The sequence below is a fragment of the Stegostoma tigrinum genome, chromosome 8 (assembly GCF_030684315.1).
Source record: "Stegostoma tigrinum isolate sSteTig4 chromosome 8, sSteTig4.hap1, whole genome shotgun sequence".
Lineage (NCBI taxonomy): Eukaryota > Metazoa > Chordata > Chondrichthyes > Orectolobiformes > Stegostomatidae > Stegostoma > Stegostoma tigrinum.
Genome location: NC_081361.1, coordinates 76,770,016 through 76,788,595, shown reverse-complemented (window position 1 = coordinate 76,788,595; position 18,580 = coordinate 76,770,016). Strand labels below are relative to the sequence as shown.

General features: G+C 40.9%; 1 protein-coding gene across 5 annotated transcripts in view; it reads left to right on the top strand.

Moving 5' to 3' along the window:
* Positions 1-18,580, top strand: part of LOC125456234 (CMP-N-acetylneuraminate-beta-1,4-galactoside alpha-2,3-sialyltransferase-like) — a 543,155-nt gene that overhangs the window by 369,748 nt on the left and 154,827 nt on the right. For all 5 annotated transcript variants that reach the window (XM_059647998.1, XM_059647996.1, XM_059647999.1 and 2 more), the window contains one exon: positions 7,187-7,250. In XM_059647998.1, coding sequence (XP_059503981.1) covers positions 7,187-7,250 — 64 coding nt within the window. The remainder of the gene's footprint in view (positions 1-7,186; positions 7,251-18,580) is intronic.

Sequence of the window (18,580 nt, the reverse complement as noted above, 5' to 3'; positions counted from 1 at the left end):
AGGCACCTTATCAGAAGTCTTTTGGAAGTCTAGACGGAAAACATCCACTGGGTTTCCCTGGTCTAACTTACTTGTTGCCTCTTCAAAGAATTCCAACAGGTTTGTCAGGCACAACCTCCCCTTATTAAATCCATGCTGACTTGTTTTAATCTGACCCGCACTTCCAGGAATTTAGAAATCTCATCCTTAACAATGGATTCTAGAATTTTACCAACAACCCAGGTTAGGCTAATCGGCCTATAATTTTCCATCTTTTGCCTTGATCCTTTCTTAAACAAGGGGATTACAACAGCAATTTTCCAATCATCTAGGACTTCCCCAGACTCCAATGACTTTTGAAAGATCACAACCTACGCCTCGGCTATTTCCTCAGCCACCTCCCTCAGAACTCTAGAATGTAGCCCATCGGGGCCAGGAGATTTATCAATTTTTAGACCTTTTAGCTTTTCTAGCACTTTCTAATAGGGAGAGGGGCTTAGATTAGTTCACATATCAGTGCAACATCGAGGAACGAAGGGCCTGTCTGTGCTTTATTGTTCTATGTTCTCTTTTGTAATGCCTACCATGCTCAACTCTGCTCCCTGACTCGCCTTCATTGTTGGCATACTATTCATGTCTTCCACTGTGAAGACTGACGCAAAGTACTTATGAAGTTCTTCAGCTATTTCCTTATCTCCCATCACTAGCCTTCCAGCATCAGTTTGGAGCGGCCCAACGTCTACTTTTGCCTCTTGTTTGTTTCTTATGTTTTGAAAGAAACTTTTACCTATCATTTCTAGTATTACTTGCTAGCCTACCTTCATACTTGATTTTCTCCTTCCTTATTTCTCTCTTTGTTATCCTCTGTTTGTTTTTGTAGCCTTCCCAGTCTTCTGATTTCCCAGTGCTCTTGGCCACTTTATAGGCTGTCTCTTTTTCTTTGAGACATTTCCTGTCTTCCTTTGTCAGCCATAGCTGTCTAATTTCCCCCCCTGCCTCCTGGAAAATCTTTCGTTCCTTTGGGATGAACCTCTGTACTGTGTCCCCGATTACACCCAGAAACTCAGAAATTGACTCAATAGGCTGAATGGCCTGCTTCCACACTGTAGGGGTTCTGTGTTTCTAATCAAGAACCTATTTATCTCAGTCTTAAATGTATTGAATAACTTGGCCTCCATAGCTCTCTGCGGCACTGAGTTCCACAGATTCACTACCTTCTTTCTGAAGAAACTCCCCCTCATCTCAGCTCTAAAAGGTTTGGGGCTGTACCGTCAAGTCGTAGCCTCTCTTACCAGTGGAAACATCTCTCCATATTTATGCTATTTAGGCCTCTCAGTATTCTTTTAAGTTGTGAGGAAGGAGCCAAAAGATTCCACAAGGCATAGACTGATTGTGTGAATGTATGACAAGTTCACAGTTTAAATATATAGTGTTCATCTGAGCGCATTTACTTTGCTATTTTAAAAAAATCTTTTAATAGCTTAAAACTTTTAAATTTTAAACTTTTCTCCACAGAAATTTGGCTTTACTCCTTTGGGGGTGTTGAAAATAGTATGCAAGAATACAAGAATGTTGGAGTACGAGAACAAGGAAGCATGTATTGTGATTTGGTGAAACACATCTAGAGTTCTCTGTGCAGTTTTAGTCTCTGTATATGAGGAGCAATATATTTGTATTTGATATGTTACAATGAAAGATCACTAGGCCTGGGGCACCTGGGATGAGAGGCTGAGTAAATTGGGCATTAACTCTTTGGAGATTAGAAGAATGAAAGTTATTCTCTTTGAAACATATATGATCTTGAACAGACTTGACAGGATAGGCACTGAGGTTGTTTTCCCTGGAGGGGAATATGGTTAATACTGGGGCATAACTTCAGGATAAGAGGTTACTAACTTAAAACCAATAAGAGAAAATATTTCTCCACTCAAAAGGGTTTGTGAATCTTTGAAATTGTCCATCTCAGAGGGCTTTGTATGCTCTGTCATTAAATGTCATTCAAGGTTGAGATAAACAGGTTTTTGTTGCCTCATGGTATCAAGTGGCATGCAGAGCATGCTAGAAAATGAAGTTAAGGCCTTGATTGCTGAACAGGCTGGAGGGACTGTATGGCCTCCTTCTCTGGTCCCTTACGCTCCTGAGGCTTGATGCCTGAAACTGAATGAACTATGTAGTTGGAGTCTGACCAAAATAAGCAAAAGCCCTTCATCTATATACAGATTAAAAGAAAATCGGTGCCAAGATTAAGGGCCTAGGCCTGAAGCGTCAGCTTTCCTGCTCCCAGGATGCTGCTTGGTCTGCTGTGTTCATCCAGCTCTACACCTTGTTATCCAAGTTTACCAGTCATTTTACAATATGTTGGCTTCATACCAATGTAAATTTATGGAATACATTTTAGTCTGAACAAAAATCCAAACTGGAGTGAGATTTCCTACTCCATATGAGACTCACTGATTTTTCAAGTCAGCTCTTGATTTATTCAGTACACATTTAAGGGCCTTCGAAGGTATGATGACTGAATCTTTTAGCTTCCTCTCTCTCCTCTGAACTTAGAGAAATTTAAAGTTAATGTTTGACGAATAGCATGATCTTGGATTAATTTTGGCCCAGAAATTCCATTCAAATTTGGAAACTCTACTTTAGACCCAGTTCGGACATTTTAAAGAAGTTCTGCCTTTTGATCAGTCCCATGATGAAATTTCCTGGACAAGACCCTCCTGTTGTAAAGGGGCAGAGACCAGTTCAGGAATGATTGCAATGGAAACCAGATCCTTGATGGCAAATGTAAATGCGCAGATGTTAGTAGGCACTTTGACGGTCAAGGCATAAAAGTAAGGTAAGTGAGAGGATTAGAATGGCATTTGCATGGGGGGTATCCAAGATAACAAAGTGTGAAGCTGGATGAACACAGCAGGCCCAGCAGCATCTCGGGAGCACAGAAGCTGACGTTTCGGGCCTAGACCCTTCATCAGAGAGGGAGATAGGGAGAGGGTTCTGAAATAAATAGGGAGAGAGGGGAAAGCAGACCGAAGATGGAGAGAAAAGAAGATAGGTGGAGAGGAGAGCATAGGTGGGGAGGTAGGGAGGGGATAGATCAGTCCGCTTTTGTACTCCTGAGATGCTGCTTGGCTTGCTGTGTTCACCCAGCTTCACATTTTGTTATCTTAGATTCTCCAGCATCTGCAGTTCCCATTATCTCTGCATGGGGGGTATGATTGGTAGGACTTTGGATGACAGTTTTGTGGGTGAGGGCGGTAGAATGGCAGTTGGGTGGGGGGGAGTAGTAGGAATAGGATACTGTTGCAGTTAGGTGGTGAAAAGTTAGGGTACCAAATAGAGAAGGGGTTGGGAGCAGATCGGTGAGGGGTTGAGGGTCACTTGGATGAAGGATTGGGGAAGCGGGTGGGTGAGTTGCAGGAGGGGGGCACATATGCTAAGTGCGTATTAACCTCATTAATCCTGCTGTGCTGTTGACTTATCTTATATCTGATCATCTATCCTGACACCGCTTTATCTCACTATCCCCATGTAAGTGGTTGAACTCTTGTAGTAGATCAAGGTGTTAGACCAAAGAAAAGTGTTTTGGCTGGCAGGGTTGAATTGGTGTTGTCAGTCTGGGGATAACTTGTTACTAGGTCAGGAAAGAGAGTGGGACTGTTGCGGTGGGAGTGGATCAGAGTTGTCAAGTATCTGAGGAAGAAGATTTGTAGTTGTGGAAAGCAGCAGTGAGTCAGGGTTCAATTTAATGGTAATGTAGGAGTTACAGTCGGTTTTTACTTATGTAACTTTTCCTGGTAACTAATAAGCTTAACTGAATTAAAATCCTCTAAAATGCCTGACTCTCGTTAACATTTTAATAGGTAGCCAGATACAGGGTAATTTCCACAGAAAAATATCAATTTCTGCAAAGTCTTGATGCACAATTCTAATCAAACCTATAGAAATGATTATCTAAATATGGGAATTTCTGGGCCAATTGGTCCTTTGAAAATCATTCCTATGTTCTCTTTTTAGGAGCACAGGAGCATGCTCAGGCTATTAACCTCATTAATCCTGCTGTGCTGTTGACTTATCTTATATCTGATCATCTGTCCTGACACCGCTTTATCTCACTATCCCCATAGCCCTTGATCACATTAGTATTAAGAAATTTAACGATTTCTGTACTGAACGTGCTCCGTGATTCTGCTTTCACAGCTGCCTGGAGTTACAGAATTACAAAGATTCACCATCCCCATTTAAAAAATTTCCTTCTCATTTATTCTTAAATGGTCTACTCTTATTTCTAAGACTGTCTCCAGATTCCATCTCATCTGCTAGAAGCAGCATCCATATCTTTTGTAAGTTTCAGTGACATCACTCTTTATTCTTAGAACTCTGGAGAATGCAGACACAGTCTTTTTAACGTCTCCTTGAAATGCAGTCTGCCGTCCCAGGTATATGTCGAGTGAGTCTGTTGTGCACGTTGTTTGGCAAGAATATCCATCCTTAGACCAGGGGACCAAAATGTACAGAATACTCCAGGTGAGGTATCGCTAAGACTCTATACAACTGCCTCAAGACAGCTTTCCCTCCCCCGAGATAAAGGCTAACTTACCATTTCATTTCCTAATGCCTCGCTGCACCTTTGTGGTTACTTGAACAGCGATATTCAGGCTCCTTTGGACATTAGTACTAACCAATCTCTCACCATTTAAGAAATATATTATCTTTCCACTTTGCTTGTACCAAAATGGATAACTTCACACTTACTACTCTTTTATTCTATCACGTACTTTTCCAATCACTTAGCCTGTCCAAGTCCTTTGAAGCCTCCTAGCCGTCTCCCCACAACCCCTGTTCCCACTCTGTTTGGTCTCGTCTGCAAATTTGGAAATATTACATTTGGTCCCCACATCCAAGTCATTAGATACATTATGCCTAGGCGCTAATCCATTCTGTAATAGATGTCATTGAACTTGTAAATACCATGTATGTTAGCGTATAAGTCAATCTTTAAAACCTTGAAAATCTCTCCAAAACTGGGATTGATTTATAACCCAAGCATGTAAACTGATGTGTGTGGTCACCATTTTGAAATGCTTTTGACATTTAGCATGAATTGACAACATGGTTTAAGTCTTCAAAATATGCATCTTAGGCTCCTTCATGTTGAGTGTTGCCCACATGGATTGAATAGATATCAAAAATGTTTGATCTTTTTGGCATATTTTGCATTTGGTTAGTGTTCTCACGATGTGAATGGCTTTTCCTTTTGTGCATCTTCAAAATACAGCCTGTATCACCTGGTTGATTGCTTGTGCCCTATTATAAGATACCAGAAAGTAAAACATGCATACGTAGAATGAAAAATTGAGACTGACTGACTGCTAATGTGAATATAGCATATTGAGGAGGAAATGCAAGTACTGAGTTGGGGGAGGCGATAGCCCAGTGGTATTATTGTTGGACTGTTAAATCCAGAGACCCAGATAACATTCTGGAGACTCGGGTTCAAATCTCACCAAGGCAGATGGTAGAGTTTGAATTCAATAAAAAAAACTGGATTTAAAAATCTAGTGATTGACCATGAATCCATTGCTGATTGTCAGAAAAACCCATCTGGTTCATTAATGTCCTTTAGGGAAGGAAATTGCCATCTTTACCTGGTCTGGCCGACATGTGACTCCAGAACCCATGGCAATGTGGTTGACTCTTAACTGCCCTCTGGGCAATCAGGGATGGGCAATAAATGCTCTCTGGTCAGTGACGCCCTCATCCTATGAATGAGTAAAGAGAAAAGAGAATCTTTGCCAAAACATCATTTTTGAGCTTTGACAAATGGGTTCAACTTATATGTTGTGATTTATTACATAGAAGATATAATGTTACTGTGATTATTTATTCTGATGTCTTCAAGCTTAACAGAAGTTTTTAGAAGTCCATGATATTTCATCTTCATATGTGTACATCCAGATATTTGTTTTGCTAGCAACTACAAACTTCCTGATGTGTTATTTGAGAATACTTTGAGGCTGTTTGCTGTACATAATCATGTCACAGTTGCCAGATGCTTGGCGATCACAATGACTTGGTGCTGCCTATAAAATTAATGTTAAGAATATGAAATCCACACTACTACAAATATATCACAGTCTTTGTGGATAGCTTTATCCAAGATCAGTGCTAAATATGTTGCTTCAGCACTGAGTGCAGAAAAGCTGGAAATTACAATGTAGTGCTGCCAGTTTTGCAGCATATTGGAAAATTGGTGAAGTTTAACTTGATTTCTTTATTGAAGTACTAGATTATAATTTTTACACTTGTAAAAATCTGTGTATGAGCTATAGGAGGGGCTAGAAAAACTAGGGTTGTTTTCTCTAGAACGGCATATGCTGAGGGGAAATTTGATAGATGAGATACTTCGATAGAATTGACAGTCTTTTTGCCAGAGTTGAAATGTCTAATACTAGGAGGCATGCATTTAAGGTGAGAAGGAGAAAAGTTCAAAAGAGATGTAAGGAGGAAGTTTTTTTACACAGAGTGGTAGGTGTCTGGAATTTTTTTTGGCAGGGTTGGTGGTGGAGTCAGATATGACAGGGCACCTAAGGGGCTTTTAGATAAGCATATGAATATGCAAGGAATAGAGGGATGTGGACCATTGACAGGCAGATTAGTTTAGTTTGGCATCATGTTTGGCACAGCATTGTGGGTCAAAGGGCCCATTCCTGTGCTGCACCATCTTGTGTTCTAATTTTCTTGTATTTCAGTAAATTAACAGCTAAGCAAAAAGGTTCATTGAACTCCTAAAAATACACCACCTGTCTTCCTGTACTTGCATCCAGCAAATGTCTGTATCCTCGTATGTTGTATATTTTGGCATGGTGTTAAACATGTGAAATAACTGTCTTCCCAATATATTTTAACCTGGAGGTTTCTTGAATAATTGTGTTTTGATTGGGTTTTACAAGAATCAGCAACCTGACAATAAATCATGCAGCTGTCATTATAACATGAGGATGAAGAGAAAAATTGCTGCATTGCATTGTTATTGAGGAATAACATCAGAACTTCCCTCTTGCCTTGAAGGGGAAAAAGTTTGAAATTCGGTACATCAGTTCTGTGATTTTATTCTTTCATCTGGAATGTTTAGAGAGGCATAGACGAAATGCCTGATAAAAGCCACTTCATTGCTGAATTTGGTTTTCTGTCACTTTTGTTTTTACAGAATCAGTTATACAGAAGATTCTGGGAATAACTAAACATTATACTTTGACTTCATATCTGGACAGGTAGGTAACAGTGCAATGTACAAGGATATAGGAAAGAACAATGCAATTATGATTTTAGGAGAAATATGAATTCTTCAGGTGAGGAGGTGGTTCTCACAAAGTGTTTTGAAATAAACAACGTCAAATTTCCAGTAACAGCTGAGGAGCAGTTATTTTGATCTCAACAAGCGACTATTTTATCCATTGCTGATAGGCATACCCAGTGAGTTTCATAGAGTGTTGCCCAACCAAGCTTCTTTTATACATATTCTGGTCAGAATACTTCTGATATCAATAGATGTCAACAGATTCTCCCTATCCTTATGCAGCTACTCCGATATGATGGTGGTTGCTTGCTTACGGTTGGTCTGATTTCGGAAATTCGTAGAAATTTGAGTGGACCTGAGAGATGTCAGATTAAGTGTTTTGTTTATGACTGTGGAAGCCACAGATCTTGGCTAAAGCTAAAGGGTTAAAAATCGCCTTCTTGACATACATCAGCATAACTTTTTCATTTCATATTGTCCGTCAGGAATGCATAATTTGTATTGGTGTTCACAAAGTAAGTTGTTGAATGTGTTCCAGAAACTATGACTCATTCAGAATGCAGCCACTGCATGTTAACTTTTTCTACAATATACACCCTTACGAAACTCTGATAGTAATCTTGCTTGAAGGAGCTGACTTTAAGGCAGTAATTCTTTCTTTTAAGTTCCTAAAGAGAGTCACTCCTCCTTATCTTTGATTATTTCTTCAGCATTATAGTCATGCATTCATCCTCCTTTCTCCCAAGTCAACCTTACTATATTTTTTCAATTCCATTATCAGTAACTGCTGCCTAGCCCAGACCCCTTGCCCTCCTTTTTTCTTGGCATCTTTGTCCTTCTCTTCCCTCTTTACTTTCAAAAGCTTCTTAAAGTGCTTTTACCTCTCCATCCACCTTTTGTCTTTCTCCCTCCTGCTTGTTGAAGCTTGTTGCCCACCTTGCAAGCTGGTTGATCTTTTTCTGCATGTGAGGAGATGTTCAAAAAATTCATATGTGTTTTTTAAATGCTTTATACCTTGCAACTTTATTAATTTTGATATGTTATTATGTTTTAATTTTGATTATCTTCACTTGTCTCTAACCATAAAGCAGAGTGCATTGCCCACCAGAGCAACTGTTTGACTTGCAAGTTTTCCTAAATTGAGTGTCACTGGAGACTTCTTTAATGTGGCCCTACGTCAAACATAGTGCACTGATAAATGTTATAAGACCCATTAATATTATTTGGCAATCACAAGCTAATCCTGGGGCTGCTTCTCGCAGCAAAAAGAATATATTCCACAACAATGATCAGATGTTTCTGTATCATCTTTCAACCAACTCATTGGACACTGCTAGATAGCCTTAAATTTGATGTTGCCGTACTTGAGAGCTACTTCCTGGAGATTGCTTTCAAAATCATCACATATTGACTTTAGTTGAATCAAATAAGATAATGTGGGACAAGCTACTCGTTTCAATGTGTAAGGCCTTGATTTTGGTCCATTCATCTTGTGCGCAGTCATGAGAATTCCTGTCTCTGCAAATTTGCTTTCTTAAAATGTCTGAGAAACATTCAGTTTTCAATTTGTGGAGCAGGTTATATTTAAAATCAGGGCTGCAACCCTGGATATAGGAAGAAGAGTACGAGGTGTGGCAGTGACCCACCTGTAAGCCTATCTGGGAATTCCAGTACTGTGTAAAAATTTAAAAAGAAAGAATAAAATATAAAACATCCCATGGGTCCTTACTATTAACATGCTGTCCACCCCCAACTCACTTCTTGTTCCCCTTTCAAGCCAACTGAATCCACCTCATGTCCTATATGTACTCCCCTTAACACCTGTTATTCCATGCCAATTTATGATGCATAACTCTCTCCTGGCCCTTTATGCCCACCATGATGCCGTCTACTGTTGTTCCCATCCATTACTCTTTGCTCTTGCCTGTGCCATTTCATCCAGTATACACCATAGGCAGACCTCAGGATCTATATTGAGGTTAAATAATAGAAAATCCCATGTATCTTTTATTGAGGAACATCACTGCTCGGCTGGAAAGGGTATTGGAGAGACGGGGGAGAATCCAGTTATTATGGTCTCTGTCAGGACAAACAACATACACAAGACAAGGAAAGAGGACATGTTCGGGGATTATCAGGAACTAGAAACTAAATCAAAGAGTAGGTCTTCAAAGGTTAGAATCTCCAGATTACTGCCCAAGCCATACACAAATTGGCATAGGAATGTGAGAATAAAGGAAGTAAACACATGGCTACAGGAGCGGTGTGGCAAAGAGGGTTTCCTTTTCATGCGGCATTGGCATCAGTACTGGAAGAGGATGGATCTTTTCTGTTGGGATAGTCTCCACCTAAACCATGCTGGGATGAATGTTCTAGCAAAAAGGGTAAGTCGGGTGGGCTATAGAACATTAAACTAGAAAGTGGGGGTGAAGAGAAGGATAAAACTCCAAGAAGTATAAAGGTGACTGGGAAACAAAACAGCAGGTTAACATTTGGGGGTGGATTCAACTGTATGGAATATTGTGTTCAGTTCTGGTCACCTCATTATGAGAAGGATGTGGAAGCTTTAGAGAGCGTGCAGAGGAGATTTCTCAGGATGCTTCCTGAACTGGAGGGCAGGTCTTATGAGGAAATGTTGAGGGAGCTAGGGCTTGTCTCATTAGAGCAAAGAAGGATGAGAGGTGACTTGATAGAGGTGTACAAGATGATGAGAGGCATAGATAGCATGGATAGCCAGAGACTTGTTTCCAGGGCGGAAATGACTATTACGAGGGAGCATAATTGTAAGGTGATTGGGACAAGGTTTAGGGGAGCTATCAGAGGTAGGTTCTTTACACAGAGAGTGGTTGGCCAATGGAATGTGCTGCCCGTGGCGGTAATGGAGTTAGATACTTTAGGGACATCTAAGTGGATGATAGTAAAATGTAGGGTATGCAGGGTAGTTTGATCTTAGAGTGGAATAATAGGTTGGGCACAACGTCGTGGGCCAAAGGGCCTGTACTGAGCTGTACAGTTCTATGTTTTATGTTCTGTGTAAAAGTATGAAAAAAATGAGAAGAAGGGAGAACTTAGGAGAGGTTATTAAAGTCTTCAGAACACAAAATAAGACAGAGTGTTTGTAAAGGGTTAGGAATCTAACTTGAAGCACAGCGGATAAAGGAATCACAGCGTGAAAAGGGACAGTTAAAAATGCTGAAGATGTTTTATCTGAATACACGCAGTATACAAAGTAAGGTAAATGAGCTTGTGGCACAAATTGAAATTGACAGGTATGATGTGATAGGTGTCAATGACATGTGGCTGCAGTGGGATCAGGATTCAGAGCTAAATATCCAAGAATATACATCCTATAGCAAAGTCAGGCAGATGGGCAGAGGGGTGGAGTTGTCTTATTAGTCAGAAATGAAATTAAATCAGTAGCAAGAACCGACGTTAGGACAGATGATATAGAATCTGTATGGGTAGAGTTGAGGATTGACACAGGTATAAAAACCATGTATGGGAGTTATGTGCAGGCCTCTAAACAGTAGTCAGCATTTGGGGCACAAGATACACCAAGAGATAGAAAAGGCCTGTAAGAAAGGCAAGATTATGGAGGATTTCAACATGCAGATTCATTGGGAACATCAGGTTGGTAGTGGATTGGAAGCAAAGGAATTTGTGGAATGTCTACAGTGTGGCATTTTGGAGCAGCTTGTGATATAGCCCACATGGGAATAGGCAGTTCTGGATTTAATGATAATGGTTCAGATGAGGCGATGGAGAGTTACAGATTAGCTAGGAAGGATTTAAAGAGAGAGTTAAGAAGAGCAAGGAGGGGACATGAGCAGACATTGGCAGGTAGAATAAAGGAGAACCCTAAAGCTTTCTATAGGTATGTGAGGAATAAATGGATGACTAGGGTAGGAATAGGGCCAGTCAGAGAGAGAAGTAGAAAGTTGTGTGTGGACCCTATGGAGATTGGAGACATGCTAAATGATTATTTCTCATCCGTTTTCAGTGAGGAACAGGAGAATATTGTCGAGGGAATGACTGAGTTACGGACTACTAGAATTGAAAGGATTAAGGTTAATAAGAAGAAGGTGTTATCGATTCTAGAAGGTGTGAAGGTAGATAAATACCCTGGGCCAGATGGGATTTTTCCGAGGATTGTCTGGGAAGTTAGGGAGGAGGTGGCAGAGCCTGAGACCTTGATCTTTGAGTCCTCATTGTCTACAGGTTTAGTACCAGAGGACCGGAGGATTGCAAATGTTGTGCCCTTGTTCAAGAAGGGCAGTAGGGATGACCCAGGTAATTATAGACCTGTGAGCCTTACATCTGTTATAGAAAAAATTTTGGAAAGGATTATAAGAGAGAGGATTTATAGTCATCTGGCAAGCAACAGTTTGATTGGAGATAGTCAACATGGATTCGTCAAGGGCAGGTTGTGTCTCTCAAACCTCATTGAGATTTTTGAGAAAGTGACCAAGCATGTGGATGAGGGTAGGGCAGTTGACGTGGTGTACATGGACTTCAATAAAGCCTTTGATAAGGTTCCACATGGTAAGCTATTGGAGAAAATACAGAGGCATGGAATTGAGGGAGATTTAGCAGTTTGGATTAGAAACTGGCTTTCTGTAAGAAGGCAACGAGTGGTGGTTGCTGGAAAATATTCAGCCTGGAGTCTGGTTACTAGTGGTGTGCCTCAAGGATCTGTTTTGGGACCACTGCTGTTTGTCATTTTTATAAATGACTTGTACGCAGGCATTGGTGGATGGGTTAGTAAGTTTGCAAATGACACTAAAGTCGGTGGAGTGGTGGACAGTGTGGAAGAATGTTGCAGGTTTCAGGGAGACTTGGATAAACTACAGAATTGAGCCGAAAGGTGGCAAATGGAGTTTAATACGAATAAATGTGAGGTGATTCACTTTGGGAGGAATAATAGGAAGGCGGAATACCGGGTCAATGGAAAGATTCTCGGTAGTGTGGATGTGCAGGGGGATCTTGATGTCCATGTACATAGATCCCTGAAAGTTGCCACCCAGGTTGATAGTGCTGTTAAGAAGGCTTACGGTGTTTTAGGTTTTATTGGTAGAGGGATTGAGTTCCGGAGCCGTGATGTCATGCTGCAATTGTACAAAACGTTAGTGCGGCATCATTTGGAATATTGCGTGCAGTTCTGGTTGCCCCATTACAGGAAGGATGTGGATGCGTTGGAAAAGGTGCAGAGGAGATTTACCAGGATGTTGCCTGGTCTGGAGCGCAGGCCCTATGAAGAAAGGCTGAGGGACTTGTGTCTGTTCTCAATGGAGAGAAGGAGGCTAAGAGGGGATTTAATAGAGACATAAATGAGGATCAGAGGATTAGATAGGGTGGACAGTGAGAGTCTTTTTCTGAGGATGATGACGTCAGCTTGTACAAGGGGGCATAGCTACAAATTGAGGGTTGATCGATTTAAGACAGATGTCAGAGGCAGGTTCTTTACTCAGAGAGTGGTAAGAGCGTAGAATGCCCTGCCTGACAATGTGGTTTACTCAACCACATTAGCGGAATTTAAACAATCCTTGGATAAGCATATGGATGATAGGATAGTGTAGGGGGAGGGGCTTAGATTAGTTCACAGGTCAGCGCAACATCAAGGGCCGGAGGGCCTGTTCTGCGCTGTATTGTTTTGTGTTCTAATGATGTACAATGAGGCAGTCTTGATAAGGGAGCTTAACGTGAAGGAACCCTTAGAAGGCAGTAACCATAACATGATAGAAGTTACTCTGTAATGTGAGAGGAAGAAGCTGGAATCAAATGTAATGGTATTACAGTTGGATAAAAGCAACTACAGAGGCATGAGGGAGTGGCTGGCTAGAATTGACTGGGAGAGGAACTTAAAGGGAAAGGTAGTGGTTGGAGACAAAAAAAACTGCAGATGCTAGAAATAAGAAAAATGAACTTGTGGTGCAGATTAAAATTGGCAGATATGATCTTGTGGGTATCACAGAGATTTGGCTGCAAGGGGATCAGGACTGCGAGCTAAATATCCAGGGATATACATCCTATTGTAAAGATAGGCGGGTGAGCAGAGGGAGTGGGATTGTCTCATTAGTAAGAATTGAAGTTAAATTGATATAAGAAACGACAGTCGGTGTGATGATGTAGAATCTGTTTGGCAAGGATTGAGGAATGGCAGAGGTAAAAGAGACCATAATGGGAGTTATGTATAGGTCTCCAATCAGTAGTACACGAGGAGGTAGAAGACATGCAAGAAAGGCAAGGTTACAGTGATCATGGGGGATTTCAATATGCAGGTGGACTGGGAACATCAAAAGAAATTTGTGGAATGTCTACGAGATGGCTTTTTGGAGCAGCAGCTCTCTCTGAAACAGGCAGTTCTGGATTTGGTGATGTACAATGATGCAGACTTGATGAGGGAGCTTAAGCTGAAGGACTCTGTAGGAGAAATGACCATAATGTGATGGAATTTACTCTGCCATTGGATAGGGATAAGCTGGAATCAGATGTAATGCTATTACAGTTGAATAAAAGCAACCACAGATGCATGAGGGATGGCTGGCTAGTATTGTCTGGGAAAGGAACCTAGCAGGAAAGACAGTGGTTGGAGACAAAAAAATGGCAGATGCTAGAATCCAAGATAGACAGACAGAAGGCTGGAAGAACACAGCAAGCCAGGCAGCATCTGCAGGAAAGGAGAAGTCAATGTTTTTGGTATTACCCTTCTTCAGGACTGTGCACAGTCAGGACAGACAGTGGAACAGCAATGGCAGGAATTTCCAGGAGTAATTTTGGAAACGCAGGAAAAATTCATTCCCAGGAAAAAGAAGTGTACTAAAGGGAAAATGAGGCAATCATGGGTGACAACGGAAGCATAAAAGCAAAAGAGAAAGCGTATTATGCGGCAAAGGCAGCCGGAAGCTAGGGGATTGGGAAGCTTACAAAGACCAAAAGGCAGTACTAAAAAGGAAATAAGGAGGTAGAAAATTAAATATGAGGGTAAACTAGCCAGTAATATAAAAAAAATCTAAGACTTTATTTAGATAAAGAAGGGGCAAAAGAGAGGCAGAAATAAACATTGGGCCACTCAAAAATGATACTGGAGAATTAGAGGGAACAAAGAAATGGTGGAGGAACTGAGCAAGTACTTTGTGTCAGTCTTCATGGTGAACGACATGAGTAACATCCCAAAGATTCAAGAGTGTCCGGGGGTGGGGGGTGCAGAGGTGCATATGGTGGCCATCACCAAGGAGAAGGTGCTAGAAGAACTGCAAAATCTGAAGGTAGATCAACAAACAGGACCAGAAGGAATACACTCCAGAGTTCTGAAGGAGATAGCTGAAGAAATAGTGAAGGTGTTAGTGTGGATCTGTCAGGAATCACTGGAGTCACAGAGGGTCCCAATGGACTGGAAAATGGCCAATGTAAACACCCCCCTTCCCATTTAAGAAGGGAGGAAGGCAAAAGATGGAAAATTACAGGCTAATTAATCATACTTCGGTTGTTGATAAGGTTTTGATTCCATTGTGAAGGATAAGATTTCTGAGTACTTGGAAGTGCATGGTAAAATAGGGCAAAGTCAGCATGGTTTCATTAAAAGGAGGTCGTGCCTGACAAATCTGTTAGAATTTTTTGAGGAAATAACGAGCAAGTCAGACAAAGGAGAGCCAATGAATGTTATCTATTAGGACTTCCAGATGGCTTTTGACAAGGTGCTGCACAGGAGGCTGCTGAATAAGATAACGGCCCATGGTGTGAGAGGCAAGGTGCTGGCATGGATAGAAGATTGGCTGTCTGGCAGAAAGCAGATGGTGGGAATAAAAGACTCCTTTTCAGGATGGCAGCCGATGATTACTGGTGTTCTGCAAGGGCCAGTGATGGGACCACAACTTTTCACCTTATACATTAATGACCTCGATGAAGGAACTGAGGGCATTCTAGCCACATTTGTAGGTGATAGGTGGAGTGACAGGTAGCAATATGGAGGCAGGGAGGCTGCAAAAGGATTTAGACAGGTTAGGAGAGTGGGTAAAGCAGTGGCAGTCGAGTACAATGTTGGAAAGCTTGAGGTCATGCACTTTGGTAGGAAGGTTAGAGACAGAGACTATTTTCTAAATGCAGAGGAAATTCAGAGGTCTGAAGTGCAAAGCCACTTGGGAGCCCTCGTCCAGGATTGTCTTAAAGTTAACTTGCGGGTTGAGTCGGTAGTTAGGAAGGCAAATACCTTGTTGGCATTTATTTTGAGGACTAGAATATAAAAGCAGGGAATATGCCTCTGAGGCTGTATAAGGCTCAGATCAAACCACATTCAGAGTTTGTGAGCAATTTTGGGCCCTATATCTCAGGAAGGATATACTGGCTATAGAGCAGGTCCAGAGGAGGTTCATGAAAATGATCCCAGGAATGAAAGACTTAACATATAAGGAACATATTGAGGACTCTGGACCTATACTTGATGGAGTTTAAAAGGATGAAGGGGGATCTAATTGAAACTTACAGAATACTCACAGGCATGTATAGAGTTGATGTTGGGAAGCTGTTTCCATTAGCAGGAGAGACAAGGACCTGAGGGCACAGCCTTTGAGTAAAGGGAAGACGCTTCTTGGCATTACTGAGGCAGCCCAGAGCAGGGACTCCTGATTATTGGCGAGATTGCAGCTGCAGCCCCTGGTTGTTCTAGGCCTGTGGGGGTGGTTGGGGTGGGGAGTGAGTGTGGGTTTAGCACAGGACCCAGTGTTGACAAAGTGGGCCCAGCAATGAAGAAATGGCACCTGAAGAGTGATGACTTCTATGTTGGTGGGTCCAGGTCACGTGGTGGTGAGGCAGTGGAGGAGGGTTGGCGGCACCAGTATCGTTGGTGAGTCAGCTGAGGACTCATGGTGGAACTGGCGGAACAAAGGTAGACTATCCTTTAGTTATACCTCTTAATTCTTAAAGTATTCAAAATGGTGCCAGATTTTGGTGAGTATTGAAGCTTTTCACTATATTTAATGGTACTACTCACCGTGAATTGCAAGTGACAATAAATCTTTCAATTTCAATAAAACCCCATTTATAATATTTCCAATTCTGATTTAATGCCGTATTATAATAACATTGTTATTCAGCTGAATAATCCCTTCTTAAAAACATGGATTGGAATTCCTAGTCTGAGGTCAAAACTTGGAGTTGTCAATCATACTGTAAAATGGCAGGCACCCTACTAGGGCCATGTTTAAATGCGGTATCAGTGATGCAGCGCTGATCCTGTCATCTGGCATAGGTCAACAGACAGAGTGAAATAGCAAGTAGCAAGTAATGCTTTTTTAAACACTTCAGTTGTCTTTCAAGAATTTAAGGGCTGAGAATTTTAAATGCATCAACAGCTTGACATCTCTCTAAAACAGCAGCTTTTGATGTTTTCTCTTCACGCTTTCAACAGTAGTCTTCAGCAGTTACACTTGTCACTTTTGACAGATGTATTTGAGAGTTTCTCTTGACAGGTTCCATTGAGGTTCCATTGCAATTCCCTTAGATAGGTGCTTTCAACAGTGCCCTTGATAGGCCTGTTGACCATTCTAATTTGCTCGACACTTTTTGCACACAAATTTGCAAAATTTAGAAACCCCAAAGGACACCTCTCCTGATCTCAAGAATTATCCTGGTACCATATCAAAACTGGCTTCTGGGACCTTACCTCTCCCAAAGGGTTTTCTGAATGATCCCACAATGTTCAGATCTTCTACCACGTCTAATCCACACATATCATATTTCAGACATCGATGTCACCAAATTATGACAGAAGTGGAGGCAGTGGCTGATTTCTTTGGGTAGTTGCCTCCACAAAATTTACAGTAATTAAATTCTGACTTGGACTTATTAGCTGCCCATGCAAAAATGTTGGGGGATGCGACTTCAAGTTTTTGGGATTGTCTTCCCATTTTTACTTTGATGGAGAGGCAGTGTATTGTGGCAAAAATCCAAGCCCAGGAGCTTGAAATAGCCCCAGATAGTCTGGTCCACATCTACCTTTCTCTATGGTACAGAGTAAATATTATTCAAGTGCATTTTTGCTTCTTGAAATCGTTAGGCCATTTTGACCACCTGTTCTTCTAATTGTAAACAAAATGACGACATCTGTTGGACATCATCAGCTGCATATTGTCTTTTAATGAAGTCCACATGATTTAGATTAACATTATTAATCTCTACATGTCAGGCCATGTCCTTGCCAAAATTGTTATTGTACCTACAGGCAGGACATTAGCTGATAACCTAGCACGTGTTTGCCCTCAAAAAGGTTTTCAGTTTATCGCTCATTATTTGAGAGATTAATGTGTCTCGTGATTGGATGGGTGATAATGTATCACAAACCTGCTTGCACGGTTAACATTCTTAAAAGCCAAAACAAAACTGTTGAGAATGAAAAAAATTACATTTTATACAAATTAATTCTTCCCTTGTATTTTATGTTTGTATTACCTTCATTGAGATGTTTAATAAATGTTGTGAATGGCCGGAATTGCAGGTTATATCCCTGGAGGAGTTTGATAGTCACAGCTGCTCAATTAGAATTGCTGCCATTGATAACTACTTTCTGTTTCCTATTATCTAGCAAATTAATATTCCTATTCTAAATTTCCTACATGATCCCACCAGATTTCCCTTTAACCATTAGTTTCATGTCAAAGGCTACCTCAACTGCTCTATGAAGTAAAAATGCATGATATCCACCAGCTCTCTGATGAACGGTCTAGGCCCGAAATGTCAGCTTTTGTGCTCCTGAGATGCTGCTTGGCCTGCTGTGTTCATCCAGCTCCACACTTTGTTACCCTGATATCCATCTACTTGCCTTCATTCAGCAACTATGGTACATCCTCAAAGATTTTAATCCTTTCAGGAACAACCTGCTTTTTATAATTCCATGATGGTTTGCTTTTATTTCCTTCACTCTCCCTTGATGCTTTTGATTTGGTTCCTGTATAATAAACTTTATTTTCCTACCCTATTTTTCAAACTAATGTTCTCCTAATTATTAGGTCATTGTTCTGTGCTATAAGGAAACATTAAGTCCTTTTTCTCCTTTGCCATAGAATAGATAAAACTTACTGTCAGAGAACTCTGAACCTCTACATTAAAAATGTCCTCAATATTAAAATAAAAACTTTTTTCATTAGATTTCGCATTAGGTGTATTTTATTTGTTCTTGTATAAATAACAATTAATCAGGCCTGACAGTTTACAATATATTTGGGAACTGTTTCCATTTGTGCAAATGTTATGCAACAACTATAACTTTGTTTGTATTGTGGCATAAGGATTACTCACTAGTTATAGAGTCAA